Genomic DNA, 17,824 nt, shown 5'->3' with positions numbered 1-17,824 from the left:
AAAATAAAAAATCTGAAATTAAGTACAAAAATAAAAAACACCCAATTTCTAAAATGTACTTGGTTTTTTAAGTACAAAAAATCGAGCCAGATCGGAAACTTTTACCGGATGGGCAACCCTCGGTTTTAGGACGTACGTCGCTTTTTGTGGAGAAAAAATCATGAAATTGAAGTCAAATTAATCGTAAAAGTGTAACAACACAAAGAAAGACGCGTGCATTTGCGGGCAATTGCACAGCGTAATTGCAATCATAATATTGCGTAAAGAAACAAAAAAGTCAATAATATAGCGTTCAAGTCAAATGAAAAGTATAAAAGAATGACTTGCCAAAGGGAATAACACATATTTGTTGGTGTCAGTCAGTAAATGCGCGGCGTGGTGGAAAGCGCGAACGAGAAAGCAATGAAATTTTAAGTGGATAAAAACGAGAAAGCGCTAAAGTCACCACCCTGAGAAGAGAGTTGTAGGGACAACCTCAAACCAAATTAATATTTTTCTTGCAAGTTAATAAAATCCCTAATTACCTATTAATGGAAATATACATGTGCTAAGTTAATTAACGTATTGTTTGATTTAAGTTATTGCAAAACAAAAATAAAAAATCTGTATAAGTGCGACCGAGTGTACTAAGCAGCAGCCAAACAGCTATACAAATTCAACAAACACAACCAACAGCAACAACAACACAATGATGAAAATGGAGACTGACAAAATAATGGACGAGACTAACTCCAATGCACAAGCCGTAAGTTCATCACTTTTCAGGTGTAATTAATGAGTTGAGTTTTATATCGTATATATGCACAAATAAGTGTGCGTATGTATGTATGCAGCGCTCAATATCAATTCAAATGTACATACATAATGTTCAAGGTGTCACAGATGTATGTAGATATTCATTAATGTGTGTTTTATTTTCGTATGAATATACATGTATGTACGTGTAAATGTGGATGTTGATATAAATTTTGCACTCGTGCACTCTATTAAATATATGTTAGCGTTCCTTTAACGTTTAGCCTTAAACATTTCCCACTCCCTAGCAAGCTTATTCGTATTATTTTTGTTTGTTTTATATTTATTTTTAATTGTATATTTTGTATTTTGCGATTAGCAGTTAATTGGCCTCATTACTTTCAAGTTTGTTTATACACAAACATTTGTAGCACACTGTGTATATTTGTATTTATTTCAATTGGTTGGTTCGGTCAAATTTCGTTTATACATACATTTGGTTTATTGTGCGTAAATATGAGAGGCTGTGGTGAAGGCAGAGGTGGAGGTGTGATAATGAAGGTCAGTCCTCCCCTCCCCCCGCTTTCGGTAAGCGAGGCAGTTCAGTTCCATTCAGTCCAGTCAATAAATGCTTCTCCATTTATTTACTTGGCTTCGGTTTCTGGGTCAAAAGTTGATTTTTTTTTTTTTTGGCAAATTGTACGCACTCAGCAATTAAGTTTTAATTTTTGAGTCATCTTTGTTATTGTTGAGCCAAAGCTGACATCAAGGTGAATTGGTGGGGGATTGTGCATTGGCAAAATTACTATTACTTTTTTTCTTGGTTTATCATTAAGATTTCGCAGCGGAGTCTGACTGTAAATAAGTTTTAAATACGGGTCACATATATTATATACAAGGCTACAAACCGGTTCATATTGCTACCCCCTTGATTGTGGCACTCTGTGGATTTATGTAGTCCTATTCAAATCAGAATAGAGGTTATATATTGAGTTCTACTAACTGAATGTTTGGAAATGAAATTTAATATATCAATATGTCGCCAAAAATTTAAAATGTGTTATCTAGTGTAATATTGTTCCAGAAACTGACCTAGTTAATAGTAAGCAGCACTTATAATAGTTACAACTACCGTCAAGTGTCCAATATTTATAGCTGGAGGCCAATAGTTTCCGCAATCATTAACTAAATCTCGAAAACGATATCAACTTTAATTTTTAATGCAAAAGCAAACAAATAGCGCAAACGAACAGCAACAACAACTATGATATTGCAATTAAATTAAGCGCTAAAAACATGTACACACACATGACATTGTTAACTTACTAACTCATACAATTACACACGTATAAACAAGGTTTAAAAGTAGTCAAGGTATTAGTACATACATATGTACATTTACAGAGAAGCGCAACATACCAAGTATATAAATACTTATCACTAATACATAGATATTTATAAAATGCTGACATTGCAGTTAACTTAATTATAAAAAATGAGTCAGATTTAGGCCGAGTCTTTTTATTTACAGTTCAAGACAACTAAATTTAGAAATAAACTAAAGTAAATTTAAACATTTCGATGTTCTTTTAATTGGAAAAACTTTTCTTGTTAGTTCTAAAAAAACGTTACGATACATAGATTCAATTATTAATATTAAAATGAATTTGACCATTCTCATTCATTTGCTCTCAGCGCATGAATGATATGTGGCTGCCTCATTGCTCATTCTCATGCTTAGCTTAAATTCACAATTTTCGTGATAAATAATGTGAAAAACCACACGAGTCCAAATACTGGTACATAAACGTCGAAACCAAAGTTGAAGAAACCAGAAGAAAACAAAACCCAAAAAGAAAAAGAAAAAAAAAGCCAAACTTCAAGCTCAACTAATTGGCTAATTGTAAGCCTGAAGTTTATTTGCGGGTCGCCAACTCGTCTGAGAGTTGCACAATCTTTGCTTGGCACATAACCTGCCATTACTCATTTTATACCACAGAGAGCTACCTACTTTCGAGCACTTTTACGAGTTGCCCTCTGACATTGCCACACATAGAAAGAGAGAGGCAGGGAGAGCGAGAGAGAGAGAGAGAGGTAGCAGTATATACATATTACATAATTTCATAATTACTTTTCTTTTTTTATTTCTCATTTATTAATATGCTTTCTTTCTGTGTACATTCTTACAGTTCACAACCACAATGCTATACGATCCGGTGCGTAAGAAAGACTCATCGCCCACATATCAGACGGAGCGGGAAGTCTGCTTTCAGTACTTTACACAGTGGAGCGAATCGGGGCAGGTTGATTTTGTCGAGCAGCTGCTAACGCGCATGTGCCACTATCAGCACGGGCAGATCAATGCATATCTGAAGCCGATGCTACAGCGCGACTTTATAACTTTGCTGCCAAGTAAGTAAACTAATATTATGCAATCGATTTTGCAAATACTTCTCAGATAATGCATTAAAGATGAACAATCTGTAAATACAAACATATATGTAGAACTGTTCAGAGCTCTAAAAAAAAAAATTGAGATTCATTGTCTTAGTGATTTATGAATAATGGATAATGCATAATTTAGGATCAGGTATAAGCAATGAGCCGGAGCAATCAGGGCTGTGCAACGGTATCAAATCTTTAGTGGGCTAAATATAACCCTTCTTTTTTTTATTATTTATTAATTAAGCGATCGTCTAAACGAAGACATTATCCACAAACCAATTATATAAAAGGGAAACTTCAGTCCTACATGATTTCATATAAGAATACTGAATATATTACATATATATGTATAATATCGATGTTATAAAAATAGAAATTCATTGCGTATAAGTAACTGTGTGTTGAATAGATAAAGCAGCGACCCTTTTCCTGGTGCGATAAAGTACAGCAGCAAGTCCCAGACCCTTTAGCTATGGAAAAAATGTTAAGATATGAACTCTCAAGTTGTGCGATTTAAAGAAGTTACCTCTATAATTACTACAAGGCACGCAATCAGCTCTGCGACAAGAGCCTTTTGGTCATAGAAGCGTTCTGCCGCCTTTACGCATCCTACGGTGAATTTGGTGTTCTCATTATCAAAGTCCTTGTGACATACTGGAAATGGCTCCTTTTCAACGTAGTCCGATTCTCCTGTCTTTCCGCAGCATTCGAGCTGGAAAGGGGGACAGCAATAAATTTAAAGAATAATAAAGATGAACAGAATCTATAGCTTACATATTGCTGCATCTTGAAAAAAGTATTATCATCATATTCGGTGTTGAGCCAGAGTTTTTCAATCTTCTCTATAGCTGTCTTTGAATCGCAATTGTTTGTTATGCAAATGGTCAACGAGATGGTAAAAACAATGGACAGCACTATGAGTACAATGTATATCATATAGATAATCTCCATGTGCCTGCGATACCAGAATGCAGTCATTGCACCCGTAAGGATCATAGTTCCGCCGCTGACAATGAAAAGCTTGCGCATCGTCAAACTGCAGTTACAGACTAACTGAACCTGCATATAGGCATTACCGGTCGGTAGATAAACCCCACCCATTATCAGTGTTATGCCTAGCAACTACAAAACAATGGGATTTAATATGTTATCATTATTCAATTGGCTACTCACACCAAATTCCAATGACTGCAAGTGGTTAATCCATAACAGGAACTCTATAGTGCAATTCTTCATTTAATTTATACAACTTAATAAGAAAACTGAACAAAACTAATTTCGTGTTGTTTTCTGTTAATTTATTGACAGCATTCCACTGGATTACGTATTATGAACTATTAAAGCTTCTTTATCAGTCGCCAATGGTACAACAATTTGCACAACAAAAAGTAGATAGCCTAAGGAAAAGATGTGCAGGAGTTAAAAATATAAAATAAAGAGCTCAGGATTACTTTCTATATGGAAGTATTCTATCTGAAGTTAGGGTTTACCCTGATGGATATTGTTTATATACAACTATATGCTTCTTGCTTTTAAATGAAGACAGCTCGAAGAAATATATAAATTTATTATTGACTGATTTGAAAAATGATCTTCACTCATAGCACTCACCATCAATGCAATGATTACACCATTGATAATAATGCAACTATTACGCTTTTTTGCTGCATAGTCTTTAACTGCATGTGTGCAGTCTTTAGAGTAGGCTTCAGTTTGCAAATTGAAATCCTTGTAGCAGGACATTCTTAGCACATGATCGTACTGTGCATAATCTTTTATACCATTTCGACCGCAGCACCTGAACTAAATGATAAATGTGTTAAGGGGAAATGATTGATCTCAGATATAGATATACCCGAATCTGTAATGCCATCATATCAACGGTTTTGTTCAGTTTAGTAAAGTCATCCCAGCACTTGTTCACATAGAGATTGGCTTTATATTCAGTTGTTCGGAACGAAACAACGACAATTAAAGACAACACGATAATAATTGCGCAGACAGTGAGTGCTGAATGCTGTTGAAGAATCAAAGGGTTAATGAAGCAAGTAAAACTTTCTTTTTCAAATACTTGCAACTCGGAGCAATAGACTCTGGTGGACATTGAACCAGCCACCACCTGCGATGGCAACGATTAAGATTATCACTCCGGATAAGACAAATAGATATATAATGGTCATAAAGTCATATCCCAGTTTATCGGGGTTAATGTGCCCCATGTTATCATTTAAGACCATGCCAATCAATATTACACATTGACCTATGATCTGAATAAAGTAACATTAAAGCGGTTATAATTTAATGAGTTTAGAATAAAGGAACATACTGCCAGTGCATAGGTAATTATATAGATGATCCACCTCACTGCAGCCTGCAACTTTGTGTCAAGGTTCGGTTCGTTTTCTATAGGATCCTCATTTAATGATTCCTCAGTCGAAGACTCTATAGCGTGTCCGGCAAACATCTTATATTATTTTGTAAAACGAGTGTTTGACGAAATGTGTAATATAATATTTTTGATGTTTAAAGGGGATGATTTTAAGTAAACATTTTACATTTAAATGACGGAAGATTATGCTATATATGCTAGAAGTTGAGTTTTCATCATTTTTTTGAGCTACTGTTTTTCAATTCATCTTTATAGAGAAAGCAAGATATGGAATTTCTTGTAAAATTATTTATTTGAAATATGTAAACCAACATATTCATATTAAGCATTGTTAACTAGATAAGAACTAAGAGATAAACGTTTATTGAAACAGCAACCTTAGTAACAACAAAGTAAAAAAAAAAGCAATTTCAAAGTGAAGTAATAACAAAGTTGAACAGCAAAACATGAACTCGAACCAATACCCCACTTTCTCCTGCGCTCCTGTTTCTCCTTCACTTACCGGGTGCTGAACGTTGCTGTGCAACTGTTTTCTGTTGGGAGTGCGAGGTGTGTGGGATGCGGGGTGCAGGTTAGGCAGATACAGGTGCGGGGTCTGTTGCTGGAGTCGTTGGCGTTGCTTATGTTGTTGACTCAAAGGTCATTGCTTCCCATTAAACACGCTTTGCCGGAACAAAAAAGGAAACAAAACAAAATAACAGCTGAAGCAAAAACCTGAGCAATACGACATATTTTATTCAATGAACAAAATAATCATAATGTAGAATCACTTTAATTACTGTTATGAAAGCCGATGTAATATCATCAAATTTGTGTATAGTTTTATTAGTCCCGTGATAAAGCTTACGTTTTTTCTACCTTACTGATGTTACATTATATTAACATCTTGTCAAACTATTTAAGAATTGCTTTTAATTTCACAAGAACTTCACCAAAGCGGACATGAACATGAAAAAGTGCATACAAGCTAAATATTATGCTTAAAATGCACAGAAAAAAAATTCATCCTTGAGTGTCAAGGATATTTATGGGGTACCCTAAAGCTGAACAGATTAGCTTTGGGACTTTATCCTGTGGCTTGCAGCTGGTTTTTAGTTAGCTTTGAACCCTAGAATTTTGATGGAACCTCAACAATGACTTAAAGACGTACAGTTGAAAGTACTCCGGATATCCTTGGGTACATAATTACATGCTGAATGGAGAGTAGCAAGTCGTAGGCTCTTTCAAAGAGCTGTTTAATCCCAAAACAAGGCAGTGAGCGAGAGAGAGAGAGAAACACAACTTGAAATGCTCAACAGACTTGTCAGGATGAGCATGTAATAAAATGGGAACGAGAGCGGGAAATAAGCACCGTTGTTTCCTCCATTTACATTGTAATGCACTTCAAAGGCAGCTAACCAGGCACATAAACACACACACTCGCACACACACACGCACTCACACACATATATGTGTATACTGGAGACAGACAGATAGACGCAAAGAACTAACTGAGGATAGGCTGGCGACATGGACCGTTAGACGACGACGACGACAACGACAACAACAACATCGACAACTTGAACTACATCAACGTTGCAACGCGTTGTCGTCGTTGTTGTTGCAAAGTCACTTTGCTTGCTGACTTCCAAAGCGAGTTATGCACATTTTTAATTGTGTTTGGCAAATGCAGCACTTTATGCACTTCACTGCAGACCAGCAGGGCGGTCTTTGGTTCCCTCCGAATCCTACTCTCGCCACGTCTTGATTCCCTTATCCATGGCTTGTGACATCTGTCGATTGGTCGATTCCAATTCGCCACTCCCGCTGCTAAATGCTGCTTTAAATGCCGTTAGGCGCGCACAGTCTCGTCTCTGGAGGTGACGCGTGGGTCTGGAAGAGCGCACCTACGAGCCGAGCTTCAGTTTAGATATCGTTGCTTCATTAGCGTGATACGAGATATGCACAGCTTGGTAAAAACAGCGAGATCACAACCAGCAACTGCAATGAGTCACAACTCTAGGCCTTAACTATTTGCATGTGTAACTAAGTATATAAATAATTCTATATATATAAAAATAATATTTATATAATTGTGTACATAGTGTGGGACTTACTTTGCTTACCCACTTTGGCTTAAAGAGCTTTCCAGGAACCTAAACAACCTGAAAGTTGTCATGAGTCATCAAATTTTACTTGCCCGTTTCTTAATCTTTTATATTGGGTTTATTTGAGTACAAGAAACTCCAAGTTAAGTTGCGGAGATTTGATTTCTTGATTGATCTGATTCAACACAATGGAGTAAAATTTTTTTTCGACAAATTCCAAAAATAAAAGTTGAAAATGTTCAGTTGAAAAAAAAATTAATTCTGATATAGAATGGCAAGCACTCAAATTTACTATTTCTGTTTATCCTACACCTTGTACTACACAGGATATCTTGATATTTAAAATTATTCATGTATAAATTAATTTAATCTCTTATTTTTTAATTAAAATATATAATTTAAAAATAAAAAATATAACAATATAACTAAAACTTGACAACTATTATGGTTTACAGAAAAAGGTCTGGATCACATTGCCGAGAACATATTATCGTATTTGGATGCCGAATCACTCAAGTCCGCCGAATTGGTATGCAAGGAATGGCTACGCGTCATATCCGAAGGCATGCTATGGAAGAAACTCATTGAGCGCAAGGTGCGCACCGATTCCTTGTGGCGTGGACTGGCCGAGCGACGCAATTGGATGCAGCATCTGTTTAAACCGCGACCGGGACAACTACAGAGGCCACATTCATACCATCGCGAGCTGTTTCCCAAGATTATGAATGTGAGATTGATTGAATTACCTTTATCATAATTACAACTAATTTCCAATTTATGCACATGACAATAGGACATTGATACCATTGAGAATAACTGGCGAACTGGAAGGCATATGCTGCGTCGCATTAATTGTCGCTCAGAGAACTCCAAGGGTGTCTACTGCCTGCAGTACGATGATGGCAAGATTGTTTCCGGTTTGCGGGATAACACCATCAAGATATGGGATCGCACGGATCTACAGTGCGTCAAGGTACATCCATCGTCAAGTGCAGACATTATAACTGGCAAACTCTTATTGAATTCTTGTTTTCTTTTCTTAGACTTTGATGGGACATACTGGTTCGGTGCTGTGCCTGCAGTATGATGATAAGGTGATTATTAGCGGCTCGAGCGATTCTACGGTGCGTGTGTGGGATGTCAATACTGGTGAAATGGTCAATACACTGATTCATCACTGCGAGGCGGTGCTTCATTTACGCTTCAACAACGGCATGATGGTGACCTGCTCCAAGGATCGATCCATTGCAGTCTGGGACATGACCTCGCCGAGCGAGATAACCCTGCGTCGCGTCCTTGTCGGACATCGTGCGGCCGTCAATGTGGTAGACTTTGATGAGAAGTACATTGTGTCCGCCAGCGGAGATCGCACCATCAAAGTGTGGTCCACATCGAGCTGTGAATTTGTGCGCACTTTGAATGGCCACAAACGTGGCATCGCTTGCCTGCAGTATAGAGATCGTCTGGTGGTTAGTGGCAGCTCCGACAACTCTATCAGGTAATTACGAAATTAATTCAATTGCAACTCCAATATCATACTCATTGTGTGAACAACTCGTGACAGGTTATGGGATATCGAGTGCGGCGCCTGCCTGCGCGTACTTGAGGGTCATGAAGAGCTGGTGCGCTGCATCCGTTTCGATACGAAGCGAATTGTCAGTGGCGCTTATGATGGCAAAATTAAAGTGTGGGATTTGGTTGCCGCACTAGATCCGCGAGCCGCTTCCAACACATTGTGCCTCAATACGCTCGTGGTGAGTTCACTCTAATCAGAATTTATAATATGAAATATATATGTGAATATGGAGTACTAATTGATACCATTTAGGAGCACACTGGTCGCGTTTTTCGCCTGCAATTCGATGAGTTTCAAATTGTGAGCAGCTCGCACGATGATACTATTTTAATATGGGACTTTCTAAATTTCACACCCAATGAGAATAAGACCGGCCGAACACCGTCACGTAAGACCTAACTTTCACTTTAACTCCAATATATACATATGTGTATTTATTTTCATTTTTTTTTTTTTTTTTAACATTTTGTTGCTTTTATTTTAGCGGCCCTTATGGAACATTAACATTTTGTGCAAAGGCAGCTACGGGAGCTTCAGCTGTATTCCTCCAGCGAAGAGGGGGAGCAGGAAGGGAATGATAACGACGATGATGATAATAATGATGATGATCAAGATATTAATCTCGAGCTGGAGGAGATTGATTATGATGAGGTTGATATTGATAATCTTGATTATGATGATGATGGTCATGAAAACTAATGAATACTGATAAGCCAGCAAACAGCGTTGAGACTCGTCCATTTAATTATGTTGAACCCAAGCTACTGCGATCTCCGATTTTAATGAAATGCAACAAAAACACACTACAAAAACATAAGCAAAAACAAATATCCACATTTAATGAAAGCAAACACACACACAAACATAATATGAATTAATGAAGTTATTAAAGAATACAAAAAACCAATACACAATAATAAATACAACAAGAGAGTATAACAAATATTTTTGCATAAACTGGCTGTTAGGTTTGAGAATTGTACGAAAAGAAAAATACAAAAAAAAAATATAGTATACAAATTTAAACAGAATAATGTATTAGTTAAATAGGCATTATATAAAAAATTAAGGTCAGTCTGTGTAAACCGTTGGATCCACTGTTTATGCTCGCGACAGTGGCACAGATATTAATGTAACTAATGTTTAGCTCAAATAACTACAGTGCATTGAGTTGAGTGCGGCTTTAAGAGTATCATAACATTTTGAGGAACATTTTTTACACATAAAATGCGAATAGAATATATATATAAAAAAAAAAACAGCAAAACTGTCAGATCGTACAGAGTATAGTCTTTAGCATAGGTGTTAGTTAAAGCTACATTAACTTGGCGAAACATGATTTTTTTGTTTTTTTACTTTGCGAATCGCTTTTCTCATTACACATTTTGTAATTTAATTTACATGCCTAATGTTTGTGTTAAAATTGTAAAAATAAAATCAATATAAATTAATTAATTAGGTCTTAAGTAAATAACTTAAAAAAAATTTAAAAGAACAGAATTCAATTATTGTGTAAAAGACATAAAAGTCGTAATTGTTTTCTCTGAACTTTAATTATACAGTGCGACTTAATACTGTTGATTAGGCAAAAATATGAAAAACTAAAGTAATAAAAATATATACTGCAATATATTGATTATTCTTTGATTGTATGAATTGAATTGATAGATTACGATTTATGTGTAGGAATTAGACAATTGCATGTCGTTTTTAAATATGTCGTTGATTGTGATCAATTTGATAGCCACTACATTGTCTAACTTTAAGTTTCGATGCTTAATATATAGATTTGAAGCTTTCGCGATCGTGTATTATGTATATAACGTTTTAAGACTAAGAAAAGTTGATGAAAACTAAATTACAAAATGTACTACTATATATACAAGCCCAATATGTAAAACTTTAGTGGAAACGCAGCTTGTTGAAATTGGAAAATGGAACTGCAACTTGCGCAAATTGGTAAATATAGGTAATATATTATGATTAGAAATAATAAATTGTGTATAAATGCTATAAATGTGATTTATTTATGGTGAAAAACCACAACTAGCTGATCTTTCAATAATTAGTAAAATACATTCGATTCGTTCATGTGAGCAACATTCATAAAAATTATCACCTTTATTTATATTTTAATGGTTTTATTAATTATAATCATATTGCTAAATCAAACAACTTGTCTAAAAAAATTAATATACTATTTAAATAGCGCGCCTGAACCGTTTAAGTTTTGAGCGATAGACAGATTGTGGCGGTCGGGCGATAGAGAATGGTGAAGTACTCACTTCACCTTGTATAATTCCAACATGCACCTCGTTTACAGACCGATACTGAAATGAGCTTACAGCTGTTAACATTCTGTTAAATAAAGTTTCTCGCAATCAGCTGTTTAAACATTGTTCGTGATTTACTTGTCTCGCATCTTTTGTTTTTGTGGCACTGAAATAGAATTGCCGGCTTGAAAACTTTCAAATGCATGGTACACGTTGTATTACTAAGATTCTAGTCTCACCACGTGCCACTGCATCCTTTGTCACCGCATTCTATCAGCACACTTGTTTATTGAAAACATCTGCTAGCCGCATGCCTACTCCGCCAAAAATTGCCAAAACGACAGAAAGTGAACTGTCGGCGGATATCATAAAACAGCTTGGGAAGCCGCCAAGGATGCGCGAGGATCCCGCATTTACCAAGGTCGACAGTGACGAGTTTCGAAGCATATTTACACCGGAACTAGACGCTCTTGTGGCGCTATTTAAAAAGTACAATTATGAGCTGCGTATTGCCGGTGGTGCCGTTCGGGACATACTAATGAAGATTAAGCCAAAGGACGTTGATTTGGCAACAACGGCGACTCCCGATCAGATGAAGGATATGTTTAGTAAGGAGGAGGTGCGCATGATTAATGCCAAGGGCGAAAAACATGGCACAATAACGCCTCGCATCAACAACAAGGAGAACTTTGAAGTCACCACATTGCGGATTGATGTGCGCACAGACGGACGACATGCGGATGTGGTGTTTACCACCGACTGGCAACTGGATGCAAATCGTCGCGATTTGACTATAAACTCCATGTTCCTTGGCTTCGATGGAACAGTCTACGATTACTTTTATGGCTACGATGATGTGCAACAACGTCGCGTTGTATTTGTTGGTGACGCTGATGTCCGCATCAAGGAGGATTATTTACGCATTCTACGTTACTTTCGCTTCTACGGCCGCATTTCACCAGATGCCAATGCCCACGACAAGGCCACGTTAGCTGCTATCAAGGAAAATGCTTCAGGTCTGTCACGGATTAGCGGCGAGCGAATTTGGGCCGAGCTACAGAAGATTGTCATCGGAAATTTCGGGCGTGAGCTAGTGCTGGAGATGCATTGTTGTGGCCTTACTGAATTCTGTGGTCTTCCGGCACAGCCGAATGTCACGGAATTTAACCGTCTCTGCAGCGACTTGGCTCAATTCGAGCAGCCACACTATCCCATCTTGTACCTGATTGGCTTGCTGCACTCGACCGAGGAGGCAATGAAGTTACATGAGCGCTTGAAGCTGTCCGCCTACGAGCGGGACCTCGCGCTCTTCATCACCCAGCAGCGACAGCGGGTAACTCAAGTCTATCAATTGTAAAATGTTTAAATAGATTCAACTGATTCATTCATTGCAGGTCGATTCTGAGTACACTTGCCTTCGCGACTATCAAAAATTGTGCCTACAACCGTTTGCAAAACGGGATTTTGTCGAGCAGCTGCTGAAGTATGCCAACAAGTTGGAGCTGTACAATGAACTCAAGGCATGGGAGACTCCCAACTTTCCCATCAATGGCAATACGCTTAAGAGTCATGGCCTGGCGGGCAAGAAAATGGGCCTGGTTCTCTCCGAGCTGCGATTGCTGTGGGCAGACAGTGATTTTAAGCTGACATCTGAGGAATTGTTGGAGAAACTGCCCACAGTATTGGAGCTGTTGAAATTGGAGTCGCCTCCCGGCTCGCCTAATAAAAAGAAACGCACTCTGTATTTCCTCTCTGACGTTTGGCTCACTTTTAATGGTCGATCTCTATAAAATGTTCAAGTAAACTAGACTTTGCTAAAAATCTGAATGGGGCGCTTGAAGCCAGCCTTGCAGTGTTCCGGCTGACCCATGAGTTCCATGGTGGAGAAGCCTACTTCCGGGCTGAGCAGATAATCCGTGAACTCCTCTGGTTTAAATTTAATGGTATTGTAATTTTCACGTATTTTATCCTGTAAATTACAAGCATATTAGCGAAAGAAAATGATGTATATACTAAACTTACCGAAAGCTTCTTGCGACGTTTGTAGGTGTCGAAAGATTGGGGCTCTAGTATCAGCTTTCCACCCGGTCGAAGCTGAAGGAACATTCGCCGGAATGCCTGCTTCAGACCTGCATCACAAAAGTTTAAGTGTATCCACTTGGTGACCGACAAGCACAAGATCACATCGTATTGTGGACGCTCGATCTCGAGTAGCACATCATCCTCTAGCACATAATTACCATGCACAAATTTCACATTATACGGAAACTTGCCAGCTGCAGCCGAGACAGATACATTGCTGGCCCGTTTCATATTATTTATAGCAATTTGGGCATCGTGGGCCAAACTGCGATCAATGTCGAGGCCAATGAGACTCTTGGCTTCAAACTGCTTAGCGATCTGTATGGATAAATGACCAGAATTGCATCCAATATCCAGCAATTGCTTGCCACCAAATAGTTGCGGCTGTGTAGCGAAGACATCCAAACGTATGTCGTGGAAATCTTTGTCCAGAATACGCTTTCCATAGTACTGCTTGTAGTTGCCGTACATGAATGTTTCATTTCTGGTTTGTTTTGCCTTGTTGCTGCTGCCAGCTGCATTTCTGTTGTCCAGTTGCAAACGTTTCTTTGGACTCTGTGCTGGCAGTCGCTGGGCGATCTGTTTACCATTGCCATCAGGAGGCACGTGCACATCCGCTTGTTTAGTTTCTGTATTGTCGCTGAATTCCGAAACACTGTGCTTCAGTCTTTTGATCTCGCTGTCATCATCTTCAATTGTTGCTTTTCGCTTCTCAGCAAACTGTGTCAACTTGCCTTCAGGTACAAGTGTGTTATTGTTAGTTTCCACCACATCCATGGCGGAATTTAATACGTTTTAAGCGTTTGAGCATCAAAAAACAACACAGTCAACAACAACAAAATTAGCGGTTTGGAACATTCTGCATTGTGTAGTGCTGCAAAATGTAGCAAACAAGTGGCATTGACTGTTGTACAACTCTACCAAGTAATGTTAGCAATCCTGTTAAATGGCGAGTAATTTCTGTTAACATTGTGAGTAATTCTGTTAAACTTAAGTAACCGATTCGATTACCGATAAGCTAAGTTGGCGGGTCTTTATTTAAATTAAAATTACATTCAAAAATTGTGCACTCAATAAATGTATGTTATAAATCCAAATTGAATAAATATTTAAGAAATAATAAGAGTCTTACATAAAAAAATTAAATCTTAGTGCTAATTTGACAAAGTATAGATTTTGCCGTATGCAAATTAGCTTTAAAAAGCATCCCTCATTTCGTAACAAAATCAATGCAATGATATCCAGCGTTTGGAAGTATATATTGATTTTATTGTGCATGCAATTTATCTATGTCCTCGTCCTGCTGAAACTGTTACAATTGTTGGAGGTTAATAGAATTCGCACAATTTGCATAACAAAGCAAGGCTAATGTAAAAATAATAGGTACATGTGCGTATTGGCAGCATTAAATTCAAACCATTGTTGAAAATATCCGTTAAACGTTTCGACGAATATTTGAAATGCGAAACCGCTAGATCAAGAGAGCGTGTGCCGCGCTCGTTGACCCTTTTGTAGAAAGAGACAGACACGAGGACAGTATAGAAAAAATTATGCCAATATTGTTACGACGTGTTATGCGTGTGTGTGGACAGTGGTCAGTTGAAGTGCAGTAAAGGGTTGAAGTTGCATGACTGACCGGCGCGTGGCAAGTTCCTTATTTAAATTTAAAGGGTTGGGATGGTAGTTGGCGCAGGACAATTTTTTATATATTAAAACTACCTATAAAATAAAAAGTAGAATCATATTCATTTAGATCTTTTGTATTTAGTACTCGTTATATTAATTAGATTATTACATTATATCGTACCTGTAGAGCTTTTTTATAAAAGATATATACAGATCAATACTAAAACACCACCGTAAATAATAATTTGCACAATACGGTGCATTATGTAGAATCTGCGAAATATATAATAAGAAGTAACTAAGTATCTCGATTCTGATTGTTAGACTCGAAACTTACCGTTTCAATATTTTTCGTGCTTTTTGGATGGACTCTTCAGTCGGCTTTTCTTTTGCAAGATATTCTCGCACTCCAAACAGTAGCACTCTAAAGTATTCATCCCAATTCAGACTCTTCATGTCACACTCAAATATTTTACGATCCTGTGACGACATACATTGTATAAGTCGATCCGTATTGTGCATTTCAAAGGTCCAGTTGGTAATCCCAAAAAACGTTAATTTCTTATTATGATTGTGTATTTTATCATACACCTTGACCATTCGTGGCTTTTGACCTCTTAGACGCAATACTATGTCGATAATGTGTGCGGGCAGAATGTGATAAGCCAGCGACGCCAGCTTAAAGGCCCAATAATTGGTGTAAGTCTTTAGAAATGGGTACCATGCTATCTGTTCCAATGGACAGACATGAATTAAATTATCAATTGTATTCGCAAAGTTACGCCATTTTAAGGGATTCTGATTGCTGTTAACATAGTTATAAATGGTCGGTTCCTTTAGCAAGAATAAGTCAGTGTCATTTTTTTTATGGTGAACATTTTCCACAGCTGTTTTCCACGCAATGGACAGAACCATATTGGCACAATAGTCAACTGGCACAATATGAGCTATGACATTTTTATCAAGGTGCGCGACACGTAGAACTCCAGCTATGTAACCAAATAGTATGGATATGGGTCCATTAAGGTTGTTAGTCCATCCAATGATGGGCTCCTTAAATGCCGCAACAACTTAAAAGATATCCACAATTAGCAATTAGTACATAATGCAAAGAGTACCTAATACACCTGGTACTTACTCATGCCTGGTCGAAATACACACGCCGGTAGACCTCTCGCTTCCCTCTGCACCACCTGCTCTCCCAACGCCTTGGTGAAGGTATATGTATTGGGAAAGTCTTCAAGAAATGCGGGACTCATGCTGTCAATGAGATCATTGCTCAGCATTTCTCGCAGCGCAAGAATCTTGTCAAAGGAACAGGTTAATTTATCCGGGTAGTAGACCTCATCAATATGATGGAGCACGCAATTCGAGAACGCAGTGGACACATGAACAAATGCCTCCAGGCGACACATCTCTTTGGCAAGTTGCACCATAAGGAGCGTGCCACGAGTGTTGATGTTCAGTGCCACATCGAGACGCTCATCGAATCTTACAGTCGCAGCACAGTGAAGCACGATCTGCACCTGATCTACCAACAGTTTTCGATCTTCCACACTGATCCCCAAGTCTGGCAATTGACAATCTCCTGCTATGGCCACTATTTGATCCGAGAACTTGGGATTTGATTTCAGCAATACGGAAAACATCTAATGAAGACAAAAGTTATACAAAAAGTATTGCTGAAGAAATGCAATTAACTTACTGGATCTGTAGCCCATGTGTCAATTCGATCCTTTATACTCACGCCTTTTTTTGGTCTCATTAACATATAGATTCGTTTAACTTCAGTTGAACGTAGAAGTTTTTCAATAGTTACTAAAATAAACCACAATGACCCATTAACCGTTGCTTATATATGTCTTACATTCTTATCTAAAACATAATCGAGAAAAACTCGAATTTGGTTTTATTAATTATAATAATCAAATTGACATAAGTAGACATAATTATTAATCTTTTTTTTCGCATATTCACTTACCTCTTCCAAAAAATCCACTGCCACCGGTTATAAAAACATTTTTGTTTTTGTAAAATAACTGCATTGTTGAATCCATTGTATGTATAGGTAGGTCAGTTAACACAAAACTATATATACTTAAATTGCTTAATCGACAAATGCAGTTCTTCGAACGAATAAGATTAGAATTGTAATACTTTCCTGCTTTTATAGGCACCAAACCAAACATTTAACATATATGTAAATACATCTGTAATATATTTATATATGCCCAACTTAATCGGAAGAATAATGTTATCTAATGAGGCAAATGGAAGGTCAAGGATTTTGCTTTGTAAATGTTAGTGCTAAAAGTATCTCAAAGCTCAGAATTGAAAAGTCTGGTATCAGATCTACTCACGGGTTCAAACGCCGGCATATTCCTAATAGCTATTAGCTCCTTTATATATCGAAGCGAAGCAATTCATAAAGCATTTCATATTTAATTTATAATTTGATCAAAACCCTTTTTAATTTCCCAAACAAACGATTCAAAATTTCTCATAAAACTCTTAAAACACAATGTTCGAAGTGATCATTAAGCGGCAAGAGATAAATTTTAGAAAAATCATTGAAAAGGTCCGAAAAAAAAAATAAGAATAAAGAAAGAGC

The 17,824-nt window shown here is 37.4% G+C and overlaps 5 protein-coding genes across 5 annotated transcripts; 2 read left to right on the top strand and 3 right to left on the bottom strand.

Annotated features, from left to right (window-relative positions):
* The first annotated feature begins 106 nt into the window (after positions 1–106).
* Positions 107–11,245, top strand: LOC117791564 (beta-TrCP). Its single transcript, XM_034631351.1, has 8 exons — positions 107–745; positions 2,925–3,147; positions 8,112–8,383; positions 8,450–8,629; positions 8,700–9,154; positions 9,221–9,410; positions 9,485–9,620; positions 9,717–11,245. Exons 1-8 carry the CDS (start codon positions 689–691, stop codon positions 9,734–9,736), a joined length of 1,533 nt encoding a protein of 510 aa, XP_034487242.1. The 5' UTR covers positions 107–688; the 3' UTR covers positions 9,737–11,245.
* On the bottom strand, positions 3,516–5,191 carry LOC117791571. The gene is made up of 6 exons (XM_034631358.1): positions 5,036–5,191; positions 4,792–4,983; positions 4,354–4,577; positions 3,955–4,302; positions 3,707–3,892; positions 3,516–3,650 (listed from the first exon to the last, which is right to left on the bottom strand). The coding sequence occupies exons 3-6, from the start codon at positions 4,414–4,416 to the stop codon at positions 3,558–3,560; spliced, it is 690 nt and encodes a 229-aa protein (XP_034487249.1). The 5' UTR covers positions 4,417–4,577; positions 4,792–4,983; positions 5,036–5,191; the 3' UTR covers positions 3,516–3,557.
* A 373-nt stretch (positions 11,246–11,618) lies between the features above and the next one.
* Positions 11,619–13,502, top strand: LOC117791565 (CCA tRNA nucleotidyltransferase 1, mitochondrial). The gene is made up of 2 exons (XM_034631352.1): positions 11,619–12,838; positions 12,900–13,502. Exons 1-2 carry the CDS (start codon positions 11,705–11,707, stop codon positions 13,293–13,295), a joined length of 1,530 nt encoding a protein of 509 aa, XP_034487243.1. The 5' UTR covers positions 11,619–11,704; the 3' UTR covers positions 13,296–13,502.
* Positions 13,250–14,448, bottom strand: LOC117791568 (probable RNA methyltransferase CG1239). The gene is made up of 2 exons (XM_034631354.1): positions 13,528–14,448; positions 13,250–13,474 (listed from the first exon to the last, which is right to left on the bottom strand). The coding sequence occupies exons 1-2, from the start codon at positions 14,362–14,364 to the stop codon at positions 13,310–13,312; spliced, it is 1,002 nt and encodes a 333-aa protein (XP_034487245.1). The 5' UTR covers positions 14,365–14,448; the 3' UTR covers positions 13,250–13,309.
* Positions 14,449–15,397: 949 nt separating this feature from the next.
* On the bottom strand, positions 15,398–17,263 carry LOC117791434 (fatty acyl-CoA reductase wat-like). The gene is made up of 5 exons (XM_034631189.1): positions 17,195–17,263; positions 16,919–17,031; positions 16,352–16,862; positions 15,551–16,283; positions 15,398–15,486 (listed from the first exon to the last, which is right to left on the bottom strand). Exons 1-5 carry the CDS (start codon positions 17,256–17,258, stop codon positions 15,408–15,410), a joined length of 1,500 nt encoding a protein of 499 aa, XP_034487080.1. The 5' UTR covers positions 17,259–17,263; the 3' UTR covers positions 15,398–15,407.
* Positions 17,264–17,824: the final 561 nt, after the last annotated feature.

The sequence above is a fragment of the Drosophila innubila genome (genome assembly GCF_004354385.1).
Source record: "Drosophila innubila isolate TH190305 chromosome 3R unlocalized genomic scaffold, UK_Dinn_1.0 2_E_3R, whole genome shotgun sequence".
NCBI lineage: Eukaryota > Metazoa > Arthropoda > Insecta > Diptera > Drosophilidae > Drosophila > Drosophila innubila.
Note: the sequence above shows the minus strand (reverse complement) of the source record. Positions and strands in the feature narration are given on the sequence as shown.

Excerpts from the sequence above, each read along its gene's own strand:
- LOC117791571 (XM_034631358.1), bottom strand. The coding sequence starts at position 4,416 with ATGAAGAATTGCACTATAGAGTTCCTGTTATGGATTAACCACTTGCAG. Across the intron at positions 4,303-4,353 it reads TGCAGTCATTGGAATTTGGT|TTGCTAGGCATAACACTGAT; the intron begins GTGAGTAGCCAA and ends ATTGTTTTGTAG. Across the intron at positions 3,893-3,954 it reads TTTTCAAGATGCAGCAATAT|CTCGAATGCTGCGGAAAGAC; the intron begins GTAAGCTATAGA and ends CCCCCTTTCCAG.
- LOC117791564 (XM_034631351.1), top strand. The coding sequence starts at position 689 with ATGATGAAAATGGAGACTGACAAAATAATGGACGAGACTAACTCCAAT. Across the intron at positions 3,148-8,111 it reads CTTTATAACTTTGCTGCCAA|AAAAAGGTCTGGATCACATT; the intron begins GTAAGTAAACTA and ends TATGGTTTACAG. Across the intron at positions 8,630-8,699 it reads CGGATCTACAGTGCGTCAAG|ACTTTGATGGGACATACTGG; the intron begins GTACATCCATCG and ends TTCTTTTCTTAG.
- LOC117791434 (XM_034631189.1), bottom strand. The coding sequence starts at position 17,258 with ATGCAGTTATTTTACAAAAACAAAAATGTTTTTATAACCGGTGGCAGT. Across the intron at positions 17,032-17,194 it reads CAGTGGATTTTTTGGAAGAG|TAACTATTGAAAAACTTCTA; the intron begins GTAAGTGAATAT and ends GGTTTATTTTAG. Across the intron at positions 16,284-16,351 it reads TGTATTTCGACCAGGCATGA|TTGTTGCGGCATTTAAGGAG; the intron begins GTAAGTACCAGG and ends ATATCTTTTAAG.
- LOC117791565 (XM_034631352.1), top strand. The coding sequence starts at position 11,705 with ATGCATGGTACACGTTGTATTACTAAGATTCTAGTCTCACCACGTGCC. Across the intron at positions 12,839-12,899 it reads TCACCCAGCAGCGACAGCGG|GTCGATTCTGAGTACACTTG; the intron begins GTAACTCAAGTC and ends CATTCATTGCAG.
- LOC117791568 (XM_034631354.1), bottom strand. The coding sequence starts at position 14,364 with ATGGATGTGGTGGAAACTAACAATAACACACTTGTACCTGAAGGCAAG. Across the intron at positions 13,475-13,527 it reads AACGTCGCAAGAAGCTTTCG|GATAAAATACGTGAAAATTA; the intron begins GTAAGTTTAGTA and ends TGTAATTTACAG.